This window comes from Camelus bactrianus, chromosome 17, assembly GCF_048773025.1.
Source record: "Camelus bactrianus isolate YW-2024 breed Bactrian camel chromosome 17, ASM4877302v1, whole genome shotgun sequence".
Lineage (NCBI taxonomy): Eukaryota > Metazoa > Chordata > Mammalia > Artiodactyla > Camelidae > Camelus > Camelus bactrianus.
Window position 1 is genome coordinate 42,520,670 of NC_133555.1, and position 22,454 is coordinate 42,543,123.

General features: G+C 37.3%; 1 protein-coding gene and 1 long non-coding RNA gene across 23 annotated transcripts in view; one reads left to right on the forward strand and one right to left on the reverse strand.

The window, feature by feature from the left end:
- Positions 1 to 1,602, reverse strand: part of LOC141573798 (uncharacterized) — a 47,778-nt gene extending 46,176 nt beyond the window's left edge. The window contains exon 1 of the long non-coding RNA XR_012500103.1: positions 1,260 to 1,602. This is a non-coding gene — a long non-coding RNA (uncharacterized LOC141573798). The remainder of the gene's footprint in view (positions 1 to 1,259) is intronic.
- Positions 1,603 to 1,619: 17 nt separating this feature from the next.
- The window catches only part of LRRFIP2 (LRR binding FLII interacting protein 2), a 100,226-nt gene continuing 79,391 nt past the window's right edge, over positions 1,620 to 22,454 (forward strand). For 10 of the 22 annotated variants that reach the window (XM_074345263.1, XM_074345271.1, XM_074345269.1 and 7 more), the window contains exons 1-2: positions 1,620 to 1,924; positions 22,131 to 22,274. In XM_074345263.1, the coding sequence (XP_074201364.1) occupies positions 22,185 to 22,274 (90 nt within the window). In that variant the 5' untranslated portion in view covers positions 1,620 to 1,924; positions 22,131 to 22,184. Of the gene's footprint in view, positions 1,925 to 6,242; positions 6,367 to 22,130; positions 22,275 to 22,454 lie in introns of those variants that run through there. The other 12 variants (XM_074345275.1, XM_074345266.1, XM_074345267.1 and 9 more) reach the window with 6 other exon arrangements.

The window sequence follows — 22,454 nt, forward strand, 5'->3', positions numbered from 1 at the left end:
GTTACTAAAATGGGTACAATAATTCTCACATCTCAAAGTTGGTCCTAGTACTGAAAGGGATAATATATTTAAGTGCCTGGCACAATGCTGTGCAAATAGTAGGTACTCACTAAGTGTGACTACCCTCCCAGTTTTCTTAGAAGACACAGCACACTCTTTCTTTCTGTTTGTTTGGTATGAGCCAAAACAAGTGGCTAAGGAGAAAAAAAAAAAGCAAGAGAATGGAATCCTGATATCCAAACAATCTCCATTAATTATGCAGTTATATAAACTAATACTTAATAAACATTATTGGATTTATTGGTATTATTCAGGTACCTGAACAAGTTCTCTCTTGCAAGTCTGCTTTTTATTTTACCTTTAACTGATTCAGCAAAACATGTCATTAATGCTTTATTCAGATCATAACATAGTATGATCGTTCAGGAAGATTAAGTTCCTCTTGATCGCAGGTAAAAGCCATAGTGTTAGTGTTTGCTCATGGTCTGAGAAAGATGACACAGAAGGGAAACAGTGAAAGGTTAAAGAAGTTGTCTTTCAAGGCTAATGGTCTGATAACTCTCCCTGCAATGAAGCATCTGTCGATATCTCACCACCTAGAGACCAAAGTTGCGTCATTCATGCCTTGAACCTCCCCTTGCAGTGCCATACCCCAGCCCTCATCAACTCCAAAGGGGTTAGCAAGCTTTCTGAAATCGCAGGAGTGGGCAGCACAGAAACAGCCCTTAGAACGCTTTAGAGACGGGGTCTTAACATGGAATCCGTGGGCTTATTCAAGTTCTGGAACCTATAGTCTTTAGATGTAAAGTTGTGTCGAAGTGTATTTCGTGCCTTTTTCTCAGGAGGCTGCTCAACTATCCCTCTAGAGGTCTTCTCTAACCATCCTGTCCTGCCGAAGAGGTCTCGCTCACGTAATCTCTCATCACCTATGTGCATTTCCTGCGAAGCCTTACCACAATCTGTCATTAACTTGTTTGCCTGAATCTGTCTACCCCACTAGAAGACAATCTTATCCAAGAGCAGGACCCTGGTATTTCTCCAGTGCCTTGAACCTGGTGGATCTCGACAGATATTTCGGAATTTATGACAGGTCCGTGTCTATCTGATATTTAACGGACTCTATATTCCTCCCCCCTCGCCCCAGCATTCTTCTCCGGAAATCATTTCAAAATCATGCGTATGTATTTTAGAAATAAGGCTTTCAAGCATTTCAACCACACCCGCTCACCCGCCGTTGGCTGCCACTAGGGCCCACTTACCCAAGCCCACTTGGCGGAACAGTTTAGAGGTGACCGGGACAGGTGCAGCCTTGAACGGGCACGCGCATCAATTTACATTCTCGGTCCCTGTCCTGGGGGCGGAAGGGCTGGGCAGGCCTCGCGGGCCCGGAGGAGCCACTCGAGGCTGCCCTGGCCTCCGCCCCCACCTCCGGCGCGGTCTGGCAGCCCGCGGTGTGGGAACAGGGTGGCAGGGGACTCTTCCCACGGGGCAGCGCGCAGCTGGCCGCGGGAGAACCGGGTACACCTGGCCCTCAGCCTGCCCGAATCAAACCCGTCCCGCCGCGCGCGCCGCCGCGCCCACAACTGCTTCCGGGTGAGAGGGTCGCCGACCCTGTGGCCCCGCCCCTCCTCCGCCTCCGCCTCCGCCGCCTGCCTTTCGGGCTGCGGCTCCTCCCGGGGGCCGGTTCCCGCTGTCTCAGCCGCGGCGCTGAGGGGACACCGGCGTGACTGACTGACCGGCCGCCGGCGCCGGGATCCGCCACGTCCAGCCCGGTCTGCCTGGCCGGGGACCCGGGACCGAGTCCGCCCTCCGCGCCCCTCGCCCTTCGCCCCGGCGGGCTCCGGGCCGGCGAGCCCCGGGCCGGCGAGCCGCTCTCCGGCCCTTCCCGGGCGGCGCCGCAGCCACAGCCCGCGCCCGGAGACAGGTAAGGGCCGCTCCTCCCTCTGGCCCGGGGGAGAGCAGGGAGCGGGACCCCCTTCCCGGCCTCTGCAGCCTGGCGAGGTCCGCGCTGTCGCCGACCCCTGCTGGGGGCCGGGCCCTCGGCGGGCCCCGGGGTCGGGCTCGCCCCCTGCCTGCAGCGTCCTCCGGCATCACTCCCGGGCTCCAACGCCCACCCTCTGTCCGCCAGAGGAGAAGCCGTTCCTCTATTGTGGGAGAAATGAAATTGGGCCGCTGACCCTCCGCTTCGGGTGCTCGAGGCTCCTTCTTCCCGAACGCGGCGGCACTCCCTCGGTTCTGTCCTCGGACCGGCACCCTGGAGAAAGGTGTCAGACCGGTGGAGGGCGTAGCATTTTTATGGAATTTTTTTTTCCCTTCCTCCTTGACCCGAACTGAAGCGCGGGCATAACAGGCGTTTGCTAGGAGTGTCAGGGTTAATGCTTGACTAATACAAGGTGTTATTCACACCCAGATTGTTAAATTACATAGCTCCAGCCGGGCCTGCTTCTCTTGCCTGTCGATATCCAGCAGGAAGCAGGAGGACCTGAGGAAACCCATCTCTTTTTCTTTCTTCGGAGGGAAAAAAGTTCAAGTGTTTCCTCTACTTTTTCCACCGTGGGAGATACAAATATGAGGCTGCGGCGACCTGGCTAGGGAAATACTGTATCCTAAACTTCAACTATTTGAGCTCGTTTTTGCTGTTTCCATTTAATGATTCAGCATTTCTGCAGTAAACAGAAAAACTGTAGAGTAGGTTCATTGATTAAAAAGATGTATATTAGGATAACAGTGCCCATTACATTTTTATGGTCTCACAATGGGAAGAGAATGTGGATGCAGTAATGAAACTAGAAAGACGGAGAGCAGGGTGTGGATGGATCAGTTCTTAATCAGAGTTTGAAATAACATTATTTCAAAATATCATTTTAAGTGATGAATCTGTAGGGAAAGGTGCAGTTGTTGGAGAATGCAAAGTGTAACAGGTAAGAGTTAGTTCGCAGGGACTTGAGATTTACTGTGGTTTGAAGATCTTGCAGAATTAACCTCGTTTTAAGCAACATCATGTTCTGTTTAACACATCTGTAGAGATGATGACCCAGTATTATACCCAGTAGGGTAACAATTTCGGAAAGTGTGATTCATTTAGGAAGTTAGGTCACTCACTTTGTGAATCATTGATATGGATCTTAAAATTGGAATAGAGGGAAGCTAGAAGTTTGTTACTGCCTGTTTAATTAGATGCCTTCACTCATGGAAAGTGTTGTATTAATGCTTTCTTAGGTTCATTGCTGGATATTTATTGTCACTAAGTATGGTAAGGAAATAAAAAGTGAACTTTGGCAAAGTGGTTGGATTTGAGAGTTTGTTAGTTCCTAAGCGGGTTGTTGTGATTTTACCCATTTTTTTGTCAGACGTAGGAGGATAAATGAAGAAAGATAAATGTCTAGAAACAAACTAAGTGTCAGTGAAAAGGAGAGCTACCATCATTAAGGAAGGAAAAAAGTTCAATAAAGAATCTGTGGTACATGAAGCAGTCTTTTGAGTGGAAGGCCTTACCCATTTTGCAAAATCTATCCTTAAAAATGTGGAATGAGACTACACTGAGTTCATATTTAAATTGTATTATAGAGGAAAGTGTGTATTGAAGTAGCGATTCATTACTGGAATGAATTCATTTAAAACTAGAAATAACTTTTCATTGCTGAAATGTAATTTGATCGTGTTTGGCTTTTCAAGTGTTGTTATGCAAAATGACTTTGAATCACAGAGTTCTTGATACTCTTAGCCTTGTTTTCTTCTTCGTTTTGGAATTGAGCTTATTTTTAACCTTGATTTTGATTTATAAAGAACTTTAGTTATCAGTTGTCAAGTAATGGTGAGTTTATTCTGTTGGTCTTGCTTACTAAATTCCTTTATTCTTTGACTGAATTTTGGTGTCTCATTTCCTTGGATATCCATTCTTATATTCAGAGCGTTCCTAAATGTTGCTTTTGATTTTTGTCCAGCTAGTAGTGACTTAAGAGTTTCAGTTCCCAGTAAACAGAGATTCCCCTTTTGGAAAATCCCTTGTGGAAACCACCTGAACTGACAGTTTTGATGGCTGGATATGCAAGAGAATCCTTCTTAGATCAGGATTTACGTAACTTCATGATGAAGGAAAAAAGTGATATGGAGAATATATTTGGCAAAGTAGATTCCTTTTCTCTCAAAGTGAAAACAAAAACAGATCTTTACTAGAAATGAGAGGGAGGGAGGCATATCTTACAAAGCTCTTTGTGAATTGTTTACTCTGCTCCTAGTGTGAAAAGGAACAGAATTGATAATATATAGAAAAAAAAAATTTCTCCCTGCAGCGTACTGGCAATGTTGATGAGGATCATTTTAGAGGAAATAAAATCCTTCTGTCCTCACCATAGAAGCACTTTCCATTGCACCCACAAAGTGGACGCTATCTCATAGTCTTTTCCTTTTAGATAGTTGCTTTCTCACTGGAGAATTTGAATGGAGAGATGGTCCTTTAAGTGGAAAAATGTACCACCTTATCCAGTTTGCAAATAAAGACTTTATGACCATCATTCAAAACTTAACTTTAAAAACTTCAGAAGGAAGGAATTGAGCAAAATTTACCCTGTGAGTAAAATAACTTTGCCTTTTTCTCCATTTTCCCCCATAAGACAATAGATGACACTGTTAGAAATGATTTTTTTTGTGTTGCACATTGTACTTTCACTTTAAAAACTGTTTGGCCTGCAGTGAATTAAGCCAGACTTAAAAGGAATCAAACATAAGGCTGCAAACTGGTTTTGTTGTAGGTTAATACTTTTTCATTTGTTCCATTCTTTCTTTCTTTCTTTTGGTGGGGGGATGGAGAGAGAACTCTATTTCTTGGCGAAGGTCTGAGATTTGCTCAATATGTAGGCTTTTGTTTTGGTCCAGCGGTAGGACGAGCAGTTGATCAGATACAAGTGGTGAAGAGGGAAGAAAAGGCACACACAGAAGAATGCCTACTTCATGGCTTCAGTACATGTTTGTGGGACTTTTCAAAATTGGTAACACATTTAAAAAGATGTAATATGGTGAAAAGGAAGTTTCCTTTCCACAATAAACTTCTAGCATTCCCCCACACCCTCCATAAGCCAAGCAACCACTGTTAATGGTTTCCTGTGTATCCCTCTCTGGATTTTCTCTGACATATGTAATCCACATACGTATGTTAGGGAGAAACATCCTGTACCTTTCATTCTTACCCTTAATATGCCTTAGAGATCATTCTATATTAGCACAAATGTCCATCCTGCCTGGTGTAACCATAACTTGTTCATTTTACATAATTTATTTTAAGATTCCCTATTAACAGATATTTAGGTCATTTTTAGCTTTCTGCTAACACTGCCATAATGAACAGCCCAATATATGTCTTTGCACTAGTGTGGAAGTATGTATATGGAATATATTTCTGAAAGTGTGATTGCAAATTAGAGGCTTTAATTGTGAAATTTAAAAAATGTATTTCAGTCCTATGTTAGGATTTATTTTATAGTAGAAGTTAATTTTTTTTCTTAACCTTGTAGAAGGAGAAAAAAGCATTTAGTTACTTTATAATCTTTATCCTACTTGCAATTAAAAATATGATACAAGTGTATTTTATAAGGCAATTTTAAACGTTTTTGAGTGACAGCTAGGTAGTTTTATTTGTACTGGTAAGGGTAAAAATACTGTACCTTGAAGACTGCTATTATAGATGAACTACTTCATTTATATTTGATAATACTAGTTAAATGAGTGCATTTTGTAGTAGCTTGATTGTTTCAGGATTTTATGACCAATATCAATTAAACCATTGTATTGTATAGTTTCTCTTCTTGCCCTGCAGAATTCTGCTGCTATATTATTAGTCACATGGGAAATAAATAGCTCATCTCTCTCTTCCTTTATCTTCCATATCCCAATTAATTCATTAAAATAAACCTCTGTGGAGTTTGAGATCCAAAAAATCCTTTTGCAAACCAGAGTGCTATTGATGGATTAATTTCTCAAGGCAGAAGGTAGGTCCAAATTCAGTCTTTATTATGCAGAGTGTTTGTGAGCAGAATGAAGGAGGTTTAAATTTTTAATTTCAGTGTTATACTGACCAGGAGGAGGTTCAGGAATCTTTGCCCTTTTAAAATGAGAGAGACTAGAAGGAAAAAAAAGTGCTTAGGGACTCATACATGAGGATGAAATTGGAACTTGTGAGTGGCAGTTTCCCTGGCCGGTGCCCAGGGTCTATTTTGAGGCCTTGTCAAAGCTCGCCTGACAGAACCTACCACATAACCATAATCTGTCTTGGCACCACTACAAGTCAGGAAAGCCTGCGGTTTAGGAAAGGTGGCAACCACGGAAGAGGGAGTTGATAAAGGACATTTACCTTCCGAAGATTAAGCCTAAGTATTGGGGTGAAATTGTGCTTTGCATGCATATCCTAGGATCCAGTTTTTTGTCTTCCTTTTTTTTTTTTAAGGAGTGAGTGTGATTGAGGAAAACTAACAAGGAGAGTGTTTTAGAAAAATGTGCATGAGGAGGAGCACAGGATTGTACCAGTATTGATGTCATGTCTGGTTCTGAGAGTATTTGGCAAGGATCAGTCAAATGTTTTACAACAGGGAAAAAACATTATTGTTACCCACATGGGGAGGCCGTGCCCCTAGTTGAAAATAGTCTAGTCCAGAGACCTTCACACTTGTCACTGGGATCAAAAGGACAGCAGGAATGATGGGCTGTTTTGCAGGATTATTCTGAGTTCATACTGAGAAATTAGCTTCTTCCCAGATCCTCATTCTCTTCTTCTTATTGAACTGTACAGTATCACGTGTAATATCAGGAGGTTATCTCTTTAAACTCTTGGTTATTGCCAGATACCGTCTCCCAGCATAGCTGCCTTCCTGTACCATGTGCTTTTTCATGAAAACTTTGGTGTTTCCTATGAGTAGTAAATAAAGTGCTTGAGTTTAAAGTTCTTTAACTGACTCACTTCTTAGCTAGAAAGCTGTTAAAGAGCTTAGTACTTCATTCTTTTGACCAAGGTTCATGTCACCATATTTATCTGCAGCCTAGTATTAGAGTGGAGTGTATAGAGTGGAGTTTGAAGAATTCGGTATACAGACTTAATTTATGGATGCCAAAGCTACAGATGGTTTCCTTTCTTTTGCTTTAGATTAGGTTGGCACTCCAGGAAATTTGATTTTTCCTTGCCCTTAGCATTTGATGATGATGATGTATTTAGTACTCAGTGTGAGGAGGAAAAATAACTGAGTATTTTTCTCTCTTTATTTCTATTATCTGTTTTATTTCTCTTATCTTACTATGTCCCTTTCCTCCTCCAAAAACAGAATGAGATTAGAACAGAGCAGAGGAGCAAGAGCGGAAAAGAGGCTGGGAAAATCTTGGAGTGCAAGGGCTTGTCAGGTGTTTTTATTTTCTCAAAAGTAGATTATTAAAACTCTTCTTAAAAAATCAGTTCATTTCCCCATTGTTTTCAATTTGAACCTTCTATATCTTAGTTTTCCTTCATTATGAAATACCAAAATTTTAACTGGTTTTGATGTAAAATATCTTCACCTGCTTTAGGAAATGAATTTAACTTTTAAGTTGCTTGTTCTGATCACTTTGTTATTCTTTCTACATCTCCCACTTTCCTCAGTAGAAACATTTTAACATCTAGAAGCAATCTTTTGACTCTGATTTCTCAATTAAATAGAGTAGGCTGTGGGCAGAGGATTAGATGTTAAAATATTTCTCTGTTAAATGGTTTAGCCATTTACAATAACAATGTAATTATTGTATTTATTGTAACTTATTGTCTTGTTTATTGTATAATTATGGTATAATTAGTAAGCATACAGGTTGTTGCTATTAAAAAAAAGTACTCCATTTAAGTGGTCTAAGGATTATAGGACTAAAAATAGAAAAACAAAATTCTATTTTCGATTTTTTATTTTAGATTTTTTTTCCTCCTCCATGGATATCACTATGTCTAAATGAACAGTTAAGATAATGAGAGGGTCACTGTCCTCCTGTCTTACTGTATTTACCCTTTGCTACCTATATCTAAAGGTTTTTTTTTTTTGGTGGCAAAATATACATGACATAAAATATACCATTTTCAACATTTTTAAGTGTACAACTTAGTGGCATTAACTACATTCACATTGTTGTGCCACCATCACCACCATCTACCTCCAGAACTTTTTCATCCTCTCAAATGGAAACTCTGTGCCTATTAAACAATAACTCCTCATTCCCCCCAGCCGTTGGTAACCACTATTCTGTCTTCTGTCCCTGTGAATTTGACTACTCTAGGTACCTCGTAAGTGGAATCAGGTAGTATTTGTCTTTTAAAACTAGTTTATTTCCCTTAGCATAATGTCCTCAAAGTTCATCCATGTTGTAGCATGTATGAGAATTTCACTCCTTTCCAAGGTGGAATACTATTTCATTGTGTGTGTGTGTGTGTGTGTGTGTGTGTGTGTATATAAAACATTTTGTTTATCCATTCATCTAGTGATGGACATTTGGGTTGCTTCCATCTTTTGGCTATTGTTCTTTTTTTTTAATATTTGATGTTACATGTTATTAATATTTGAATGTGCATTCAAATAAACACATACAGACTTGGGTCTATGGAAATGAAACTAAAACATTGTTCTAGTTTAAATCTAGTCTGCTCTTTTCACAGTTAGTAGCTAGGCATCTTTTTAAAAAATATAATATCTGTGTGTAGCAATCATGTGTATTCTCTTGTTTCTAGGACTTAACAACTACTTTACAAATCCATATATGTAGTGAACTTTATTTATTTGCACAATCATTCATAGTGAATATTATTCATATAATATTGTTCAAAGGCATTCTTTGATATAATCTTGGTATAAATAAAGAAATAACAAGAAATAGAAATTATGGGTTTTACAGAGCTTATTTTCAGATGACATTAACATATGAAATAATTCATTAGGACATTGTATCTGACATGTCACTCATTTGTGAACTATCTTCATGAATTATTGACACTCTATTTTTATTTTTAATTTTTTTAATTTTAAACATTTTTTATTGAGTTATAGTCATTTTACAATGTTGTGTCAAATTCCAGTGTAGAGCACAATTTGTCAGTTATACATGAACATACACATATTCATTATCACTTGTTTTTTTCGCTGTGAGCTACCACAAGATTTTATATATATTTCCCTGTGCTATATAGTACAATCTTGTTTATCTATTCTACATTTTGAAATCCCAGTCTGTCCCTTCCCACTCCCCTGGCTATTGTGAATAATGCTGCTATGAATGCAAGTGTATATCTGTTTGAATTCCTGCTTTCATTTCTTTTGAGTATATACCCATAAGTGGAATTGCTGGATCATATAGTAATTCTATGTTTAATTTTTTTTGAAGAATTGCCATGCCCTTTTCCATAGCAACTGCACCATTTTACAGTGTATAGGGGTTCCAGTATCTCTGCATCCTTGACATATTTGTTATTTTCTATCTTTTTTATATAATAGCCATTCTGATGGGTGTGAGGTGCTACCTCACTGTGGTTTTGATTTGCATTTCCCTAATGATTTGTGATGCTGAGTATCTTTTCACGTGTTTGTTGGCTGTCGGTGTATCTTCTTTGGAGAAATATCTATTCAAGTCCTTTGCCCATGTTTGAATTGGGGTTTGTTGTTGTTGTTGTTGAGTTTTAGGGATTCCACATATTAATCCCTAATCAGATACATGATTTGCAAATATTTTCTCCTATTCCATTGGTTGCTGTTTTACTCTGTTGATAGTGTACTTTGATACACAACAGCTTTTAATTTTGTTGAAGTCCAGTTCATCTTTTTCTTTTGCTGCCTGTGCTTTTGGCATCATATGCAAGAAATCGCTAAATTCAGTGTCAGAAAGTTTTTTGTGTATGGACAGTTTTAGCTCTTACATTTATCTCTTTGACCTACTAAGAGTTAATTTTTGTATATGACATGAAGTAAGGGTCCAGTTTTATTCTTTTGCATATGGATATCCAGTTTTGCCAGCACTGTTTGTCCAAAAGACTATCTATTTCCCATTGACTGATCTTGACACCCTTGTTGAAAATCATTTGACTGTTTATGCAGGGTTTTGGAGGGCCATCTGTTATGTTCTGTTGGCCTATATGTCTCTCTCTATGCTAGGAACATATTGTTTTGATTACTGTAGCTTTCTAGTAAGTTTTGAAATCAGGAAGTGTTATGCCTTCAACTTTGTTCTTTTTCAAAATTGTTTTGGCTGTTTGGAGTCCCTTGAGATTCCATTGGAGTTTTAATGTTGGAATGGGTTTTTCTATTTTTTTCAAAAAATGTCGTTGGGCTTTGATAGTGAAAGCATTGAATCTGTAGATTTCTTTGGGGAGTATTGACATTTTAACAATATTAGAACTTTTCCAATCCGTGACAGGAGGTGGCTTCCCATTTATTTATGTCTCCTTTAATTTCTTTCAGCAATGTTTTGTGGTTTTTAGTGTGTGGATGGATCTTTTGCCTTCTTAGTTAAGTTTATTCTTAGTATTTTATTCTTTTTTTCTTAAATTGTAGATGGTGTTGCTTTCTTAATTTCCTTTTTGGTTTGTTTATTGTTAATATATAGAAATGCAACCAATTTTTTTGTGTTGATTTTGTATCCCTGCAACTTTGCTGAATTCATTCATCCACAGTTTTAAAAGCAGTTGTATTTGTTTTCTATGTTGTATGACAAAGTACACAGACTTAGCAACTTAAAACAACATACATTTATTATCCTATAGTTTCTCTAGGGCAGGAGTCTGAGCACGATGGAATTGGGTCCTCTGCTTAAGGTCCCATGAGGCTGCAATCAAGGTGATGACTGGGCTGAATTCTTACCCTCAGAATCAACTGGGGAGAAATTTACTTCTAAGCTCACTTAGGTTTTTGGCAGGATTAATTTTCTTGTGATTTTATAACGGAGATTTCTTGCTTAAGAAGTTACTTGGTTATCCAGAGGGTATCTTCAAGCTCCTGAAGGCTGCTCTCAGCTTTCAGAGGCAACCTGAAGTTCTTGACCCTCTGGTTTTTCCTAGTATGACCACTTTATCAAGCCATCATGGAGAGTCTAGAACAAGTCTGCCAGCTAGACAGTCTTACATAATGTCACATAAACATGGGAATAATATCTGATAACCTTTGTCATATTCTATTGGTAGAAGCAAGTCATAAGTTTTGCCCGCATTCTTGGGAGGCACTTACACAAAGGTATGAACAGCAGGAGTGGGGAGGTCATGGTGGCGAGGCCACCTTAGAGTCTGCCATAGCTGTTTACAAAATAGCACATATTTTATAAACCCATTTTTGTGTAAAAAACTGATATGTGCACTTGAGAGTATCTTAAGATGGTGGCTTTTATCGTTATTTTATAGTATTTCTTCATTATTTCCTGCCACTTTCTCTCTCTGCCACTTTCCAGTTTTGCAATTTAAATCAATAGTTGGTGTTTTCATTATAACTAAATAAATATTGCTTACTACTTAGCCAAGAGTTGTTCCATGATTGTTTCCTTTCTTAATATTCATTTTTTTCCAGGAGGTTAACAATTGCCTTTTTTTTTTTTTTTTGGCTTAGTTTTCTATTTACCTTATTTTTCCCAAATGCTCCAACAGATTTTTCAAGTGTCCACTCTTTCTAATTTATTTTGAGCAAAATAATTAATGGTTTACTTGTAAAATACATATAGAGAAATAGAAAACAAAAATACAGTTTCAGGAAGAATAATAAAATGAGCACCTGTGGTCTCATTACTTAGGTCAAGAAATTGAACATTACAATATTCTGAAACTTTCTTGTGAATATCGTTAAATGGCACCATTTTCCCTTCCAGGTAATCACAAGCCCATTTTACATGTTAATCACTCTTTTGGGACCATTCCCTGCCTAATCTTGCAATCCCATCCCTCTCCCCAAATATGTATTCCTAATCAATATGTGGTTTAATTTTGAGAAACCGAATAGTTTGGCCACCTTTTCGTGTCTATTAGTTGGGATAGGCTAACCTGCTGTAATACACAAACCCAGGTTTCAGTAGTTGAACATGTTAAAGCTTATTTCTCACTCACATCTCTGCTGTGAGTTGGAAGGCACTGGCCAAGGAATAAGTAATTGGTTCCACCAAGTCACCCAGGGACTCAGCCTCCTTTCATCTAGTGACCTGGGGCCTCAGTGATTTTCACACTTCAACTGAGCTCTGTGCATCTGGCTGGCAAATTCAAGGGCAAAGAGAGGGAGTGTGGTAGATTCCATAAGCAGTTTGATGGGCCTAGACTAATACATACATCACTTTTGTCCACATTCCATTGGCCAGCATTTAGTCAAATGGCTGCATTTAATGCAAGGAAGGCTGGAAATGTGGCAGAGCTGTAGGCAGAAAGGGGAAATGACTTGGTGAACAATAGGCCAGTTTCTACCGTAGTATGTATTCCTAAGCAGTATACTTTTTTTTTTTTTTTGACAGTTTTGAAAAACTGAATAGCAAGTAGAAACCTAGCTGTGAACAGAAAGGTCCACATTACCACTATTAAATGAAGGCTCACAGGAGAAATAAGTTGAACAGAGTCTTCCTTGAGTCCCTTCTGTTAAGTCTTTGGGAAAGTTTCCTAATGAGTCCTGGGAAACCATAAAACTCCTGACAGTCAGGGCATCTGGCAGAGCTGAAGTCTTGATGAGGTACTAAATATCCAGAAGAGATATAGTTGGGGAGGTACATGGCTCTTTCTGAACTCTTCATGCTCTCACCATCAGGAATAGGTAAAAGCCAAATACGTCTGTGGTGTGAAGTAAGTCCTCAGCCAGTCTCAGCAGCTGGGGAAGGGACAGCAGGAACTTCGTCAACGTGGGGTCAAGACAAACTGAGTTCAGGTGAAAACCTGGACCAGCTCACCTCATATGAAAAAGATGTCTCAAAGGCTGTGGGGATTTTGGTGATGACAGCACTCTGTTACGTCTCTTGAATCACGTTGCTTCAGTGTGTAGTTTTCTTCCTGGAATGTCTGTGACCCTTGCTAGGGATGGATCCCCTTTGCCTCTTCTGTGTTGGATTTATTCCCTTGTGCTAAATTTCCTCTCTTTTCATTTTCTCTTTTATTTGATGAGATATATCTTCTAGTAACTTATTAACAAAGGGGGAAAGAGGCAACTTTTGAGAACTTGCACGTCTGAAGTGTCTTTTATAATCAAGTATGAGAACAGAATATTTTGACTGGGCATAGGCTACTTACAGATTGTCCGTAATTTTCTTTTAGGAATTTGAAGACATTACTCTGTTGTCTTCTTGTTGCCAGAATTTTGTTTCCGGAAGACTGAAGCCATTCGAATTGTTAATCCTTTGTACGTGACCTGATTTTTCCACCCCTGGAAGCTTGTAAAATCATCCTTGTCCCTGTGTTTGAAATTCACTATGGAATACCTTGCTGTGGACTCAGGACTTGTGTTGCACCTTCTGTAGGCTCTTTGAATCTGGCAATTCATGTCCTTAACTTCTGAGAAGTTATTTTATTACTGATTTCTTTCTCTTTGTTTCTCTGTGTGTGCATGTGGTGGGGGAGGGGAGGTAGTGGATGAGCAGGTATGGGAGGGTCAGTTTCTCTTTATTTTTATAAAAAGGAGCCACTAAGTGTTGCTATTAGGTCTTCTATGAGCAGAAGTAATGTGTCTAGGGTGGAACTCATTTCCTGTGTCTCTGGATTGGAGTGGCTCTTAAGTTAGCTACTCTCACATTTGTGCTGTCAGCTCTGCTCTCTTCGCTATCATTCCCTCATGAACATTGTACTCATATTGCATTATATCTTGTTGACTTCTTCCTTTTATGAGCCTAATTGGTATTTTGCCTACCACTGCAGGGCGTTATTTTGCCCTTTCTATCTAGGACAGGTTTAAGTTACACAAACGTGACCAACGTGGCTCAAGAGAAGGAAAATGTTGACATCTTTCTTTCTGCTATAAAAGTACCTCATGTCACTATTTTTTTCCCCAGTGGGTGAGCTACATGAGTGGAAGGAATCATAGGTTTTAAGTGAAACCTGAAACCTTAAAAAAAAAATTTGCTCTGATAATAAAAACTCGTAGACTTGAACATTAATGTTTTTTCCAAGACTTTAGAGGACATTAATGGTTGCTTTTTGATTCTAATTTTGACCTGTTGATTGGAGTCAGAGTTTTAATTTAATTTAATTTTATTAACATTTTTAAGGTTAATCTAATGGTGTTCATTCTTTTTAAAATTAGCAATGTGTTTTTCATTTTCTTAGGATTCCATTATGTCTCTAAGAGTGATGGCTAATGTGAAATTTGTTAGAAAATTATGGTTTTACCAGAGATGACCAACATAAATTTTTATCGTCCTACTTTGCAGTTGCTCTGATAGACTAAATGAATCTTTCCTCCTTATCAGCTTAGTATACCACTGTCAATGTTGGTTATTTTTACAAGTTTTTATTTTCACACTATGAAATAACCCCATAATTATAGCTTTTAGTTTAAATCACTTTTTGGTAAAATGATTATCAATGATTTGGTAAAATGAATATATAGCTTAGGAAAAAAGAAAAAAAATTCACATTATTGCCTTAGTCATTCATTATTCATGTGCATAAAATTTTACATATTTGCAACCACAATTTACACACCACTTTGTCATCTTTTTGTACCTTGTAGGCATATCAAACTTGTCCTTGTCTTTGCTTGCTTCCCATGAGTTTTCTAATACCACAGTTTATTGTATCTTGTTTTTTTTTTTTATAATTGTTGCTTCTTTTATTTATTATTTTAAATTTTATTTTATTTACATGTTGTTGTGTGGGAGGTAGTTAGGTTTATTTACTTTGTTTTTTAATGGCGGTACTGAGGATAGAACCCAGGACCTTGTATGTGCTAAGCACTTGCTCTACCACTGAGCTATAATCTCCCCAGCTGTTGCGTCTTGTTGATTGGCCTTGACTTAAAGCTATTTCAATTTGGGTCATTTCAGCATTGTATTTTGTTTTATTGTAGATTAAAAAGAAATTAACATGATCGTATTTATTCATGTAATTTTTTTCTTTTGTTGCATTAAGTTTTATTTTTGCTGCTATTAGAATATAGTTAATATGTGTGTTGTCAGTAGAGTTCATCCCCAATCAGGAGAACCTAAGGTCTAAGGCTAATTTTTTTTTTCATTTGGGAATCAATTCTGATCCCTTCTATTTTATTATTTAGTTACATGCTTCTGTCATGTTAGTTTTAATCTTCATTTCTTTTCAGGAAGGAAGGATTTCAGTAATAATTTCACATGCGTTAGAAAGAAAACATACACTTGTACAGTTCAGTAAGAGAAATTACAGTCCTTTTTAATTTTGCTATATATGTAAGTAATTGGAAATAGTGAAAAATGCCTCCCCACTAAGTATGTAGGTCTGGTGTTGGATTAGATTTGGTGTTTGAAAATGTGCAATCACCCACCCATCTACCCACCTACCTGTGGCTCATCTAAGATTAACTTTAGCCACAGGGTTTACTTCTGAGTGTTACTTAATCACCCCTGTTGCTATTGTGATTTCAGATCTTTTGTTTTCTTGGTGTCAGTGATACCATATATATCTGAAGCATTTTACAGTTTATAGAACCTTTTTTTATCCACTGGATTTTTAAAATGACCCCTGTGATGTGGGAATAAATTTAATAAAAGAGATTTAAGACTTGTTCATTGAAAATCACAAAACACTGTATAAAGAAGTTAAAGAAGATCTATGTAAATGGCAAGACATACTATGCTCATGATGTGGAATCTTAATACTGCTAAGATGACAGTACTCCCCAAATTGATCTATAGATTAGATGTAGTCCCTATCAAAATCTCTGGTGCCCCTCCCTTTTCTTCCTGCACCAACTTTTAATACATAAATTATCATGCCCATCTTAAATTGTGTATGGAAATATAAGGAACCCAGAATGGGCAATACAGTGTCAAAGAAGAACAAAGTTGGAGGACTCATTCATCACAATGTAAAAACACTACAAGGCTACAGTAATCAAGACAGTGTGATACTGGCATAAGAATATACATACAGATCAGTGGAATAGAATTGAGGGTCCAGAAATAAACCCTTACTTTTATGTTTGATTTTTGGCAAGAGTGCCAAGACAGTTCAGTGGGGGAAAGACTTGTCTTTTTAACAAATGGTGCTGGGAAAAGTAGATATCCACATGCAAAAGGATGAAGTTGGATTCCTGCATCACAGCATATTAAAAAAAAACAAAACTCAGAATGGATTATATAAGAGCTAAAACTATAAACTCTCGGAGAAAACATAGGAGTAAATCTTTGTCACCTTGGGGGAGGCAGTGCTTGCTTAGATATGACAGCAAAGGCCTTGAAACAAAAGAAAAAAACAGGTAAATTGAGTTCCTCAAAATAAAAACTTTTGTGCTTCAGAGAACACCATTAAGAAAGGATATGTGGAAAATAGTATAAATACTTTCTCTGACTTCTTTACCATTTTTATTTTCCCACTGTACTCCTTGCCTACTTACCAGGTAATGATTAGTATGCACTTTTAGTGCCTTGCAAATTCTTAGTAGATATTTGTTGAAAAGGGAAAAATTAAAGTTGTATGATTTATCTTATTAAAATTTCCTAATTTTAGAATCTCCTTTATATTTAATTACATAAAAAATCATATCCTTACTGCATACTTTCACATTTCTCCCTTGTTTATTTTACTTTTGTTTTTTTACCACCTGAACTTCTATTGTTAACCTTAGTACTTCTGCTATTTTCTTGTTTTCTGCTTTATTTCACACTTTTAGTCTGACCTATCTTCAGCAATATGTAATTTTCTCTCTCCCTTCCTTCCTTTTTTTTAAATTTATTTTTATTTTTTAAAATTCTTTTTTAGCCATTTTTAATTGAGTTATAGTCATTTTACAATGTTGTGTCAAATTCCAGTGTAGAGCACAATTTTTCAGTTATACGTGACCATACATATATTCATTTTCACATTTTTTTTTGCTGTAAGCTACCATAAGATCTTGTATATATTTCCTTGTGCTATACAGTATAATCTTGTTTATCTATTTTCCCTTCCTTTCATTCTCTGAATGTATGTCCATGCATTTCTGAGATACTTTAAAAGTCATAGGGAGAGGAGGCCATTTGAATGGTACCAGGAAATGGTTTAGGGCATACTGAGAATGCAGTTGTTGGTAAGAGTACATCTTCCTAATTTGGGGTCTGCACAGTTGATGAAATAATACTGTAAATCATATTGAACATACAGCCCATTAGAGTTCATTTATTGAATAGCATCGTTAACAAGGAAGGAAGTGCAATCACTAGCATGTCATCTTATGAAAAGAGGAAATGGAAAGATTATCAATTGTGTTGGGTATGTAAGAATACTATATATTCAAATGTGAGACTTAAAAAAACACGTTTGGTAATTCTTAGGACTACCCAATATGAAAGTAGATGTGGTTAAATTAACTGTTACAGGTTCTGATCCTCTCCTGAGATTTACTTTGTGTTTTGCACCTACCTTTCCTTGTTCTGCCAGGCCCTCCAGTTTTGCCCCATATGTTTTTTGCCCCATATATATATTTTTCATTTTTCATTTTGCCTCGAGTTCTAGATGCACCTTTTGTCTTTTTGTAGGTTCTGTTAATGATTTATTCATTTTGTGTGATAGTCTCATGTAGATATTTGCAGGATTGATATCTTTAACTATAATCTCTCCCATCCTCACTCCCTTCCTTTCTTTTTCCTTTTTTTCTTTCTCTCTCTCTCTCCCCTCCCCTGCCCTTTACCCTTCTCTCTCCTCCATTTTTTTTTCTCCTTTAGTCCAGGAATTTCTGTTCTCTCCTTTTTCCATAATCTTTCTAATGTGTACATAACTATTGGTATTCTTCTATTTGGGAATACCTCTGCCTTCCTTTTTCTTTTCAAATCAAGATTTTTTTAAAATTGTGATACCCAGTTCCCATGCCCTTTGCTCACTTAATCGTCTACCTTTCTCAACCAGTTACTTTTTCCCTAATAGTTTATTATGAAAAATTTCAAACATACAGAAAATTTGAAGGAGGTCTGTGAACACTCATGTACCTACCACCTGGATTCTACTATTAATATTTTATTATATCACATAATATAACTTGTCACCTGTTTATCCCTTTATCCATTCTCCTATCTATCCATTATTCTATCTTTTTTTGTTTGTTTTTGGATGCATTTCAAAATAAGTAGCAGATATCAACACACATCAACCCTAAATATTTCAGCATGTGCATTGTTAACTAGAGTTAAGTATTTGTTTAGAGGTCTTTTTCTTTTAAGGTGAAATTTACGTAGAAAGATCTGCACGGATCTTAAGTGTCCCATTTAATGACCTCTATCTTGTTTCCTTCTAAGTCATTTGTGTTCTAATAAGTTCTAATAAGGGGCCTATTACCCATTATAAGGCTATACTCCCAAACTTGTGTATTCATTTGGATTTTCAAAAATAGACTTTGAATACCACAAAGTACCTTAACATTTTTTTCTTTTTTCTTTTTGTTTTTATTATATAAATGTGCTACAGTATAATGATTCTGGTTAAAGATATTTTTATATTTTCCTTATTGTTCTATGCTTCACCAGAAATTCTTAGCATGGCCAATTATATCACATGATGCATGCTGGAGGAAATTGAGGATCCGTTTGTTTAGTTAAAAGTACGTAATTATAAAGAAAAGCTAGGATTGCCCTTTGTTAACTTTTATAAACTAAATATGTAAAAGAGCTAGTTAATTTAAGACACTTTAAACATTTATGGAGTGCTTTGTGGTTTAAGTGCTTGCATTTATCTTAACTCACTTGAGCCTCACGTTAACCACGTTAGAGAGTTGGGACAGTTGTTATTTCTGCTCTCTAGATGAAGAAACCAAGGCTTATGCAGGGAGAAGAGCAACACAGCAATTGGTCGTGCAACCAGCTGAACTCATCCTCTCACTTTAAATTTTGTCCAGTGGCACCGACTACAATCACACTAATTCTTTTATTCAGATGCCGTCCTGGATCCTGGGATTTTTGCTTATGAATAACTACCAAGTGTTTTATTGGGCAGACTAGGGTTAACTGTAATGACAATGCTGAGGCAAAGACTTATGCCAATATTTTGAGTTCTCTATGATGAAATACTTGGGTATAAGGGAACTGCAACTATCAGGGTCCAGACAGAACTAGCTAAGTGTGCTATATTTAGAACATGGCACACTGATACTCTGTTCTTACAGAAGTGAACAATATCATGATTGAAATGCCACTTAATGTGGCAAAATGCCTATTTTTCAGAAATGTTTTATGTGAGAAGCTCACTGGAGAAGAGAAAGCCTTATTGATGTGTCTGTTTTGGAAGGTTTATATTCCACAACATCTCTTCTTTCCCTTAGGTAGACAAATACTTAATGAAAAAACCATCTGGAGAAAATCAGCTTGACATTGTCTGGGTAAAGGACATAACAAAAATGCAGGCAGTTTTGTTCTTGTCAGTGGATGTAAAGGTTTAGCTTTTGGTTTGGTTGATAGCACTAAGGAAAAGCTGAAAGAGATGAACATGGCTCCTGAAGAAAAGTGTTCTTGAGAAAACCTCCTTAGAATAGAAACTAACTGAAAGTCCTTTGGAATCAGAAACTGGAAATAATCTGTTCGAGGTCACTTTTGAGTCAGTATCTTTATTTTTGTCATTTTGTTGAAAAGCAGTTTTCTGTTGGCTGTGCCAGGAATCTTCTTTTCAGGTTTCCCCTGTCACTGATATACAATGTTCTGGAGTTTATTAGAAGATAGTTGCATAGGAGCTGAAAGCTTTAAATTTTTCTAATATTAGCAACAGTGTCTGCCCACAGAAGGCGAATAATAAAATTTAAAAAAAAAGCAGTAGGTTGTTTTTTGAAATAGTTAATGGTTGGTCTGCCTCATGTGCAACAGATAAAGGTGACAGGCCCTGGCTGGTCATTGACGTAAACACCTGGGTACCCTTGTAACTAGGACAAGAAGGACAAGGGAAACAGACAGAAAGTTATTCCCATTTCCTGCTCATCCTGTGCCCCCATCCCTTCTGCTATCATCTTTCTCTCAGGGCAGGTCAGCTTGGAGCTTGTTACATAGTTTTGGTTTTTAGGCACTTTTAAGAAAAGATAATCCTATATGTAAATCTGTGTGCTAGGAATATCCTCGCGGCTCTAAGGTCTAAGGCAGTGTTAATTGAGAAAGGAGGAGGAAATGGATTATGGGGAAAGAGAGAACAATACTAGATTTAAAAAAGTGCCAGCAGCAGTGGCTTCAGATAGTGCATCTCAGCTGTATAGCTTATTGTGCCTAATTTGAGTGTGATCCACTTTGAGGCCAGTTTATTCTTTGATCTGAATGTTTTTATTTACTTATTTTTAAATGCATCTCTCTTTCCCCAGTGCTATTGAAATTTTAGAGAATCGAGAAGAAGGAAAAAAATGCATCCATAATCTCACCCTCCTAATGAAACTATTGTTAAACTTTTGCTACACTTCCAGCCAAACCTTTTTTTTTTCTTCTGTAATTATTTTTATGTGTCTCCAGTTAGAAAATGCCTATGTTTTTGTATCTTGCTTCTGTGAAATGTCTTTCAGTGAGTCCTTGGAATGTTGGCTGAAGGACAAATGTTGGATGATACCACAGTGCGTCAGCTAAATGGTCACTCCAGTCGGAAAAGGAATTTTGTATGGCATGCTACTTTTTTCTCAGTGGGTGACCATTACTATTAAATAGGTGAATGATTTGTAAGATGATGCTGAGGATGATGGGAGACTTCTGGAAAAACTACTCAGTGCTTTTCAGAAGCTGTCCTAATTTGTGGCTAGGATTTATCAGCTGCTGCTTTCAGATATACCTTCTTTTTCCCCTTCCATTTCCATTTAAATGAGTCCTTTTCTAATATACAAATATATTTTCTATGGCAGAATAACAGACTGTCATCAGTCTTCATTCTGATTGGCAAACATCACAAGCCAGCTATGTTGGGAATAAGAAATGGTGTCAGCTAAGATGGGAATGGCCTGAATTTTCATTGGAGAGAACCTTTTTGGAAGAATGGATTGATGAAGTAGCTCTGTTTTATTTTGCTTGAATCAAGTCATTTCTAGTACATTAAAGCCACTTGTAGATTTAATATAGTTCATTCTACTAGGACAATTGTAACAAGATTTTGTGACTCCCAGTGTAATAAAATTTCACCTGTTTATTTTGTTAAAACTAGGGAAAAATTAAATTAATGGATTATTTCATTAAATGAGCTGTACTTCTCAAGAACGTGTATAGGAGAGAAAGAGATCATGTAAATCAGGATGCATTGTCTCATGAGAATCTCTAATTTCAAATACTATGTGTTGTTAGAAAGGTTAGATGGTCTTTACCATCCTTGTTATTTAATCCTAGCAGATGAATTTTTCTTCTCTTTTTTGTAAAAATACATCTACTTCATAATAATAACACTAATAATAGGTCCATATTCTTAATCGTTGGCCTATATCGCTACTGTTTTGTTTGTCACTGTATCTTCGGCACCTCTCATACATAGTACCTCCCTGGCGATAGCAAGCACTAAGAATTTGTTGCCTAGATGGTGTTCTGCTAAGTGCAGAATAATAAACTTTTTTTTTAATGTGGTAATGGTTTAATTAGAATTGTTTCTTAAATTACACTAAAAAGCCAACTTACCTTTGTAGCTTTAAGGCTCTATGTTAAAATTTCTTCATATGTTCTCTCAGAGCTTTAGGCTGAATGACTTTTCTGAAATGTTTTTTACTCTAGAATGGAAATAGATTTTAGAAATAGCTACAGCAGTCTTAAACTATTACTGCTGGTTGCAGTTTCCTGAGGTTAATATTATAGCACGTTCTCATAGGTTGACCTGGGTAGCTTGGTACAAAGAGTTAGGAGGTTTAGCAATTAGTATAAATTTAAATATTCTAAAATTTATTGAAATATGTTGATAGTGGAGGACAAAGTGTTTTGTGACTAATTTCTTTAATTTATACATAAATACCTATATATAATTGATCTTTGTTAGAGGTATAAACAAGCATTAAAATTGCTGAAAGAGAAACATTCTAAATTATTCTGTTTCTTTTTTATTTCAGGGCTGAAAACAGTGAAGTCACTTCTCACAGTTAATAGACTATTAAGAAGACAAGATGGGGACTCCTGGTTCTGGAAGGAAAAGAACACCTGTGAAAGACCGATTTTCTGCAGAAGATGAAGCTTTGAGTAGCATTGCCAGAGAGGTATGTCTGGAAAGCCCCTTTCAACACTGAGTTGTACAGATGAGAATGCTGTGAAAATGCTGGGGAGGGAAGGGGAGATATATATATATATATATATATATATATATATATATATATATAAAATAGACATTCATTCATTGAGCTGGTTTCAGAATGCTTACTAGATGGCCTCTAAAATTC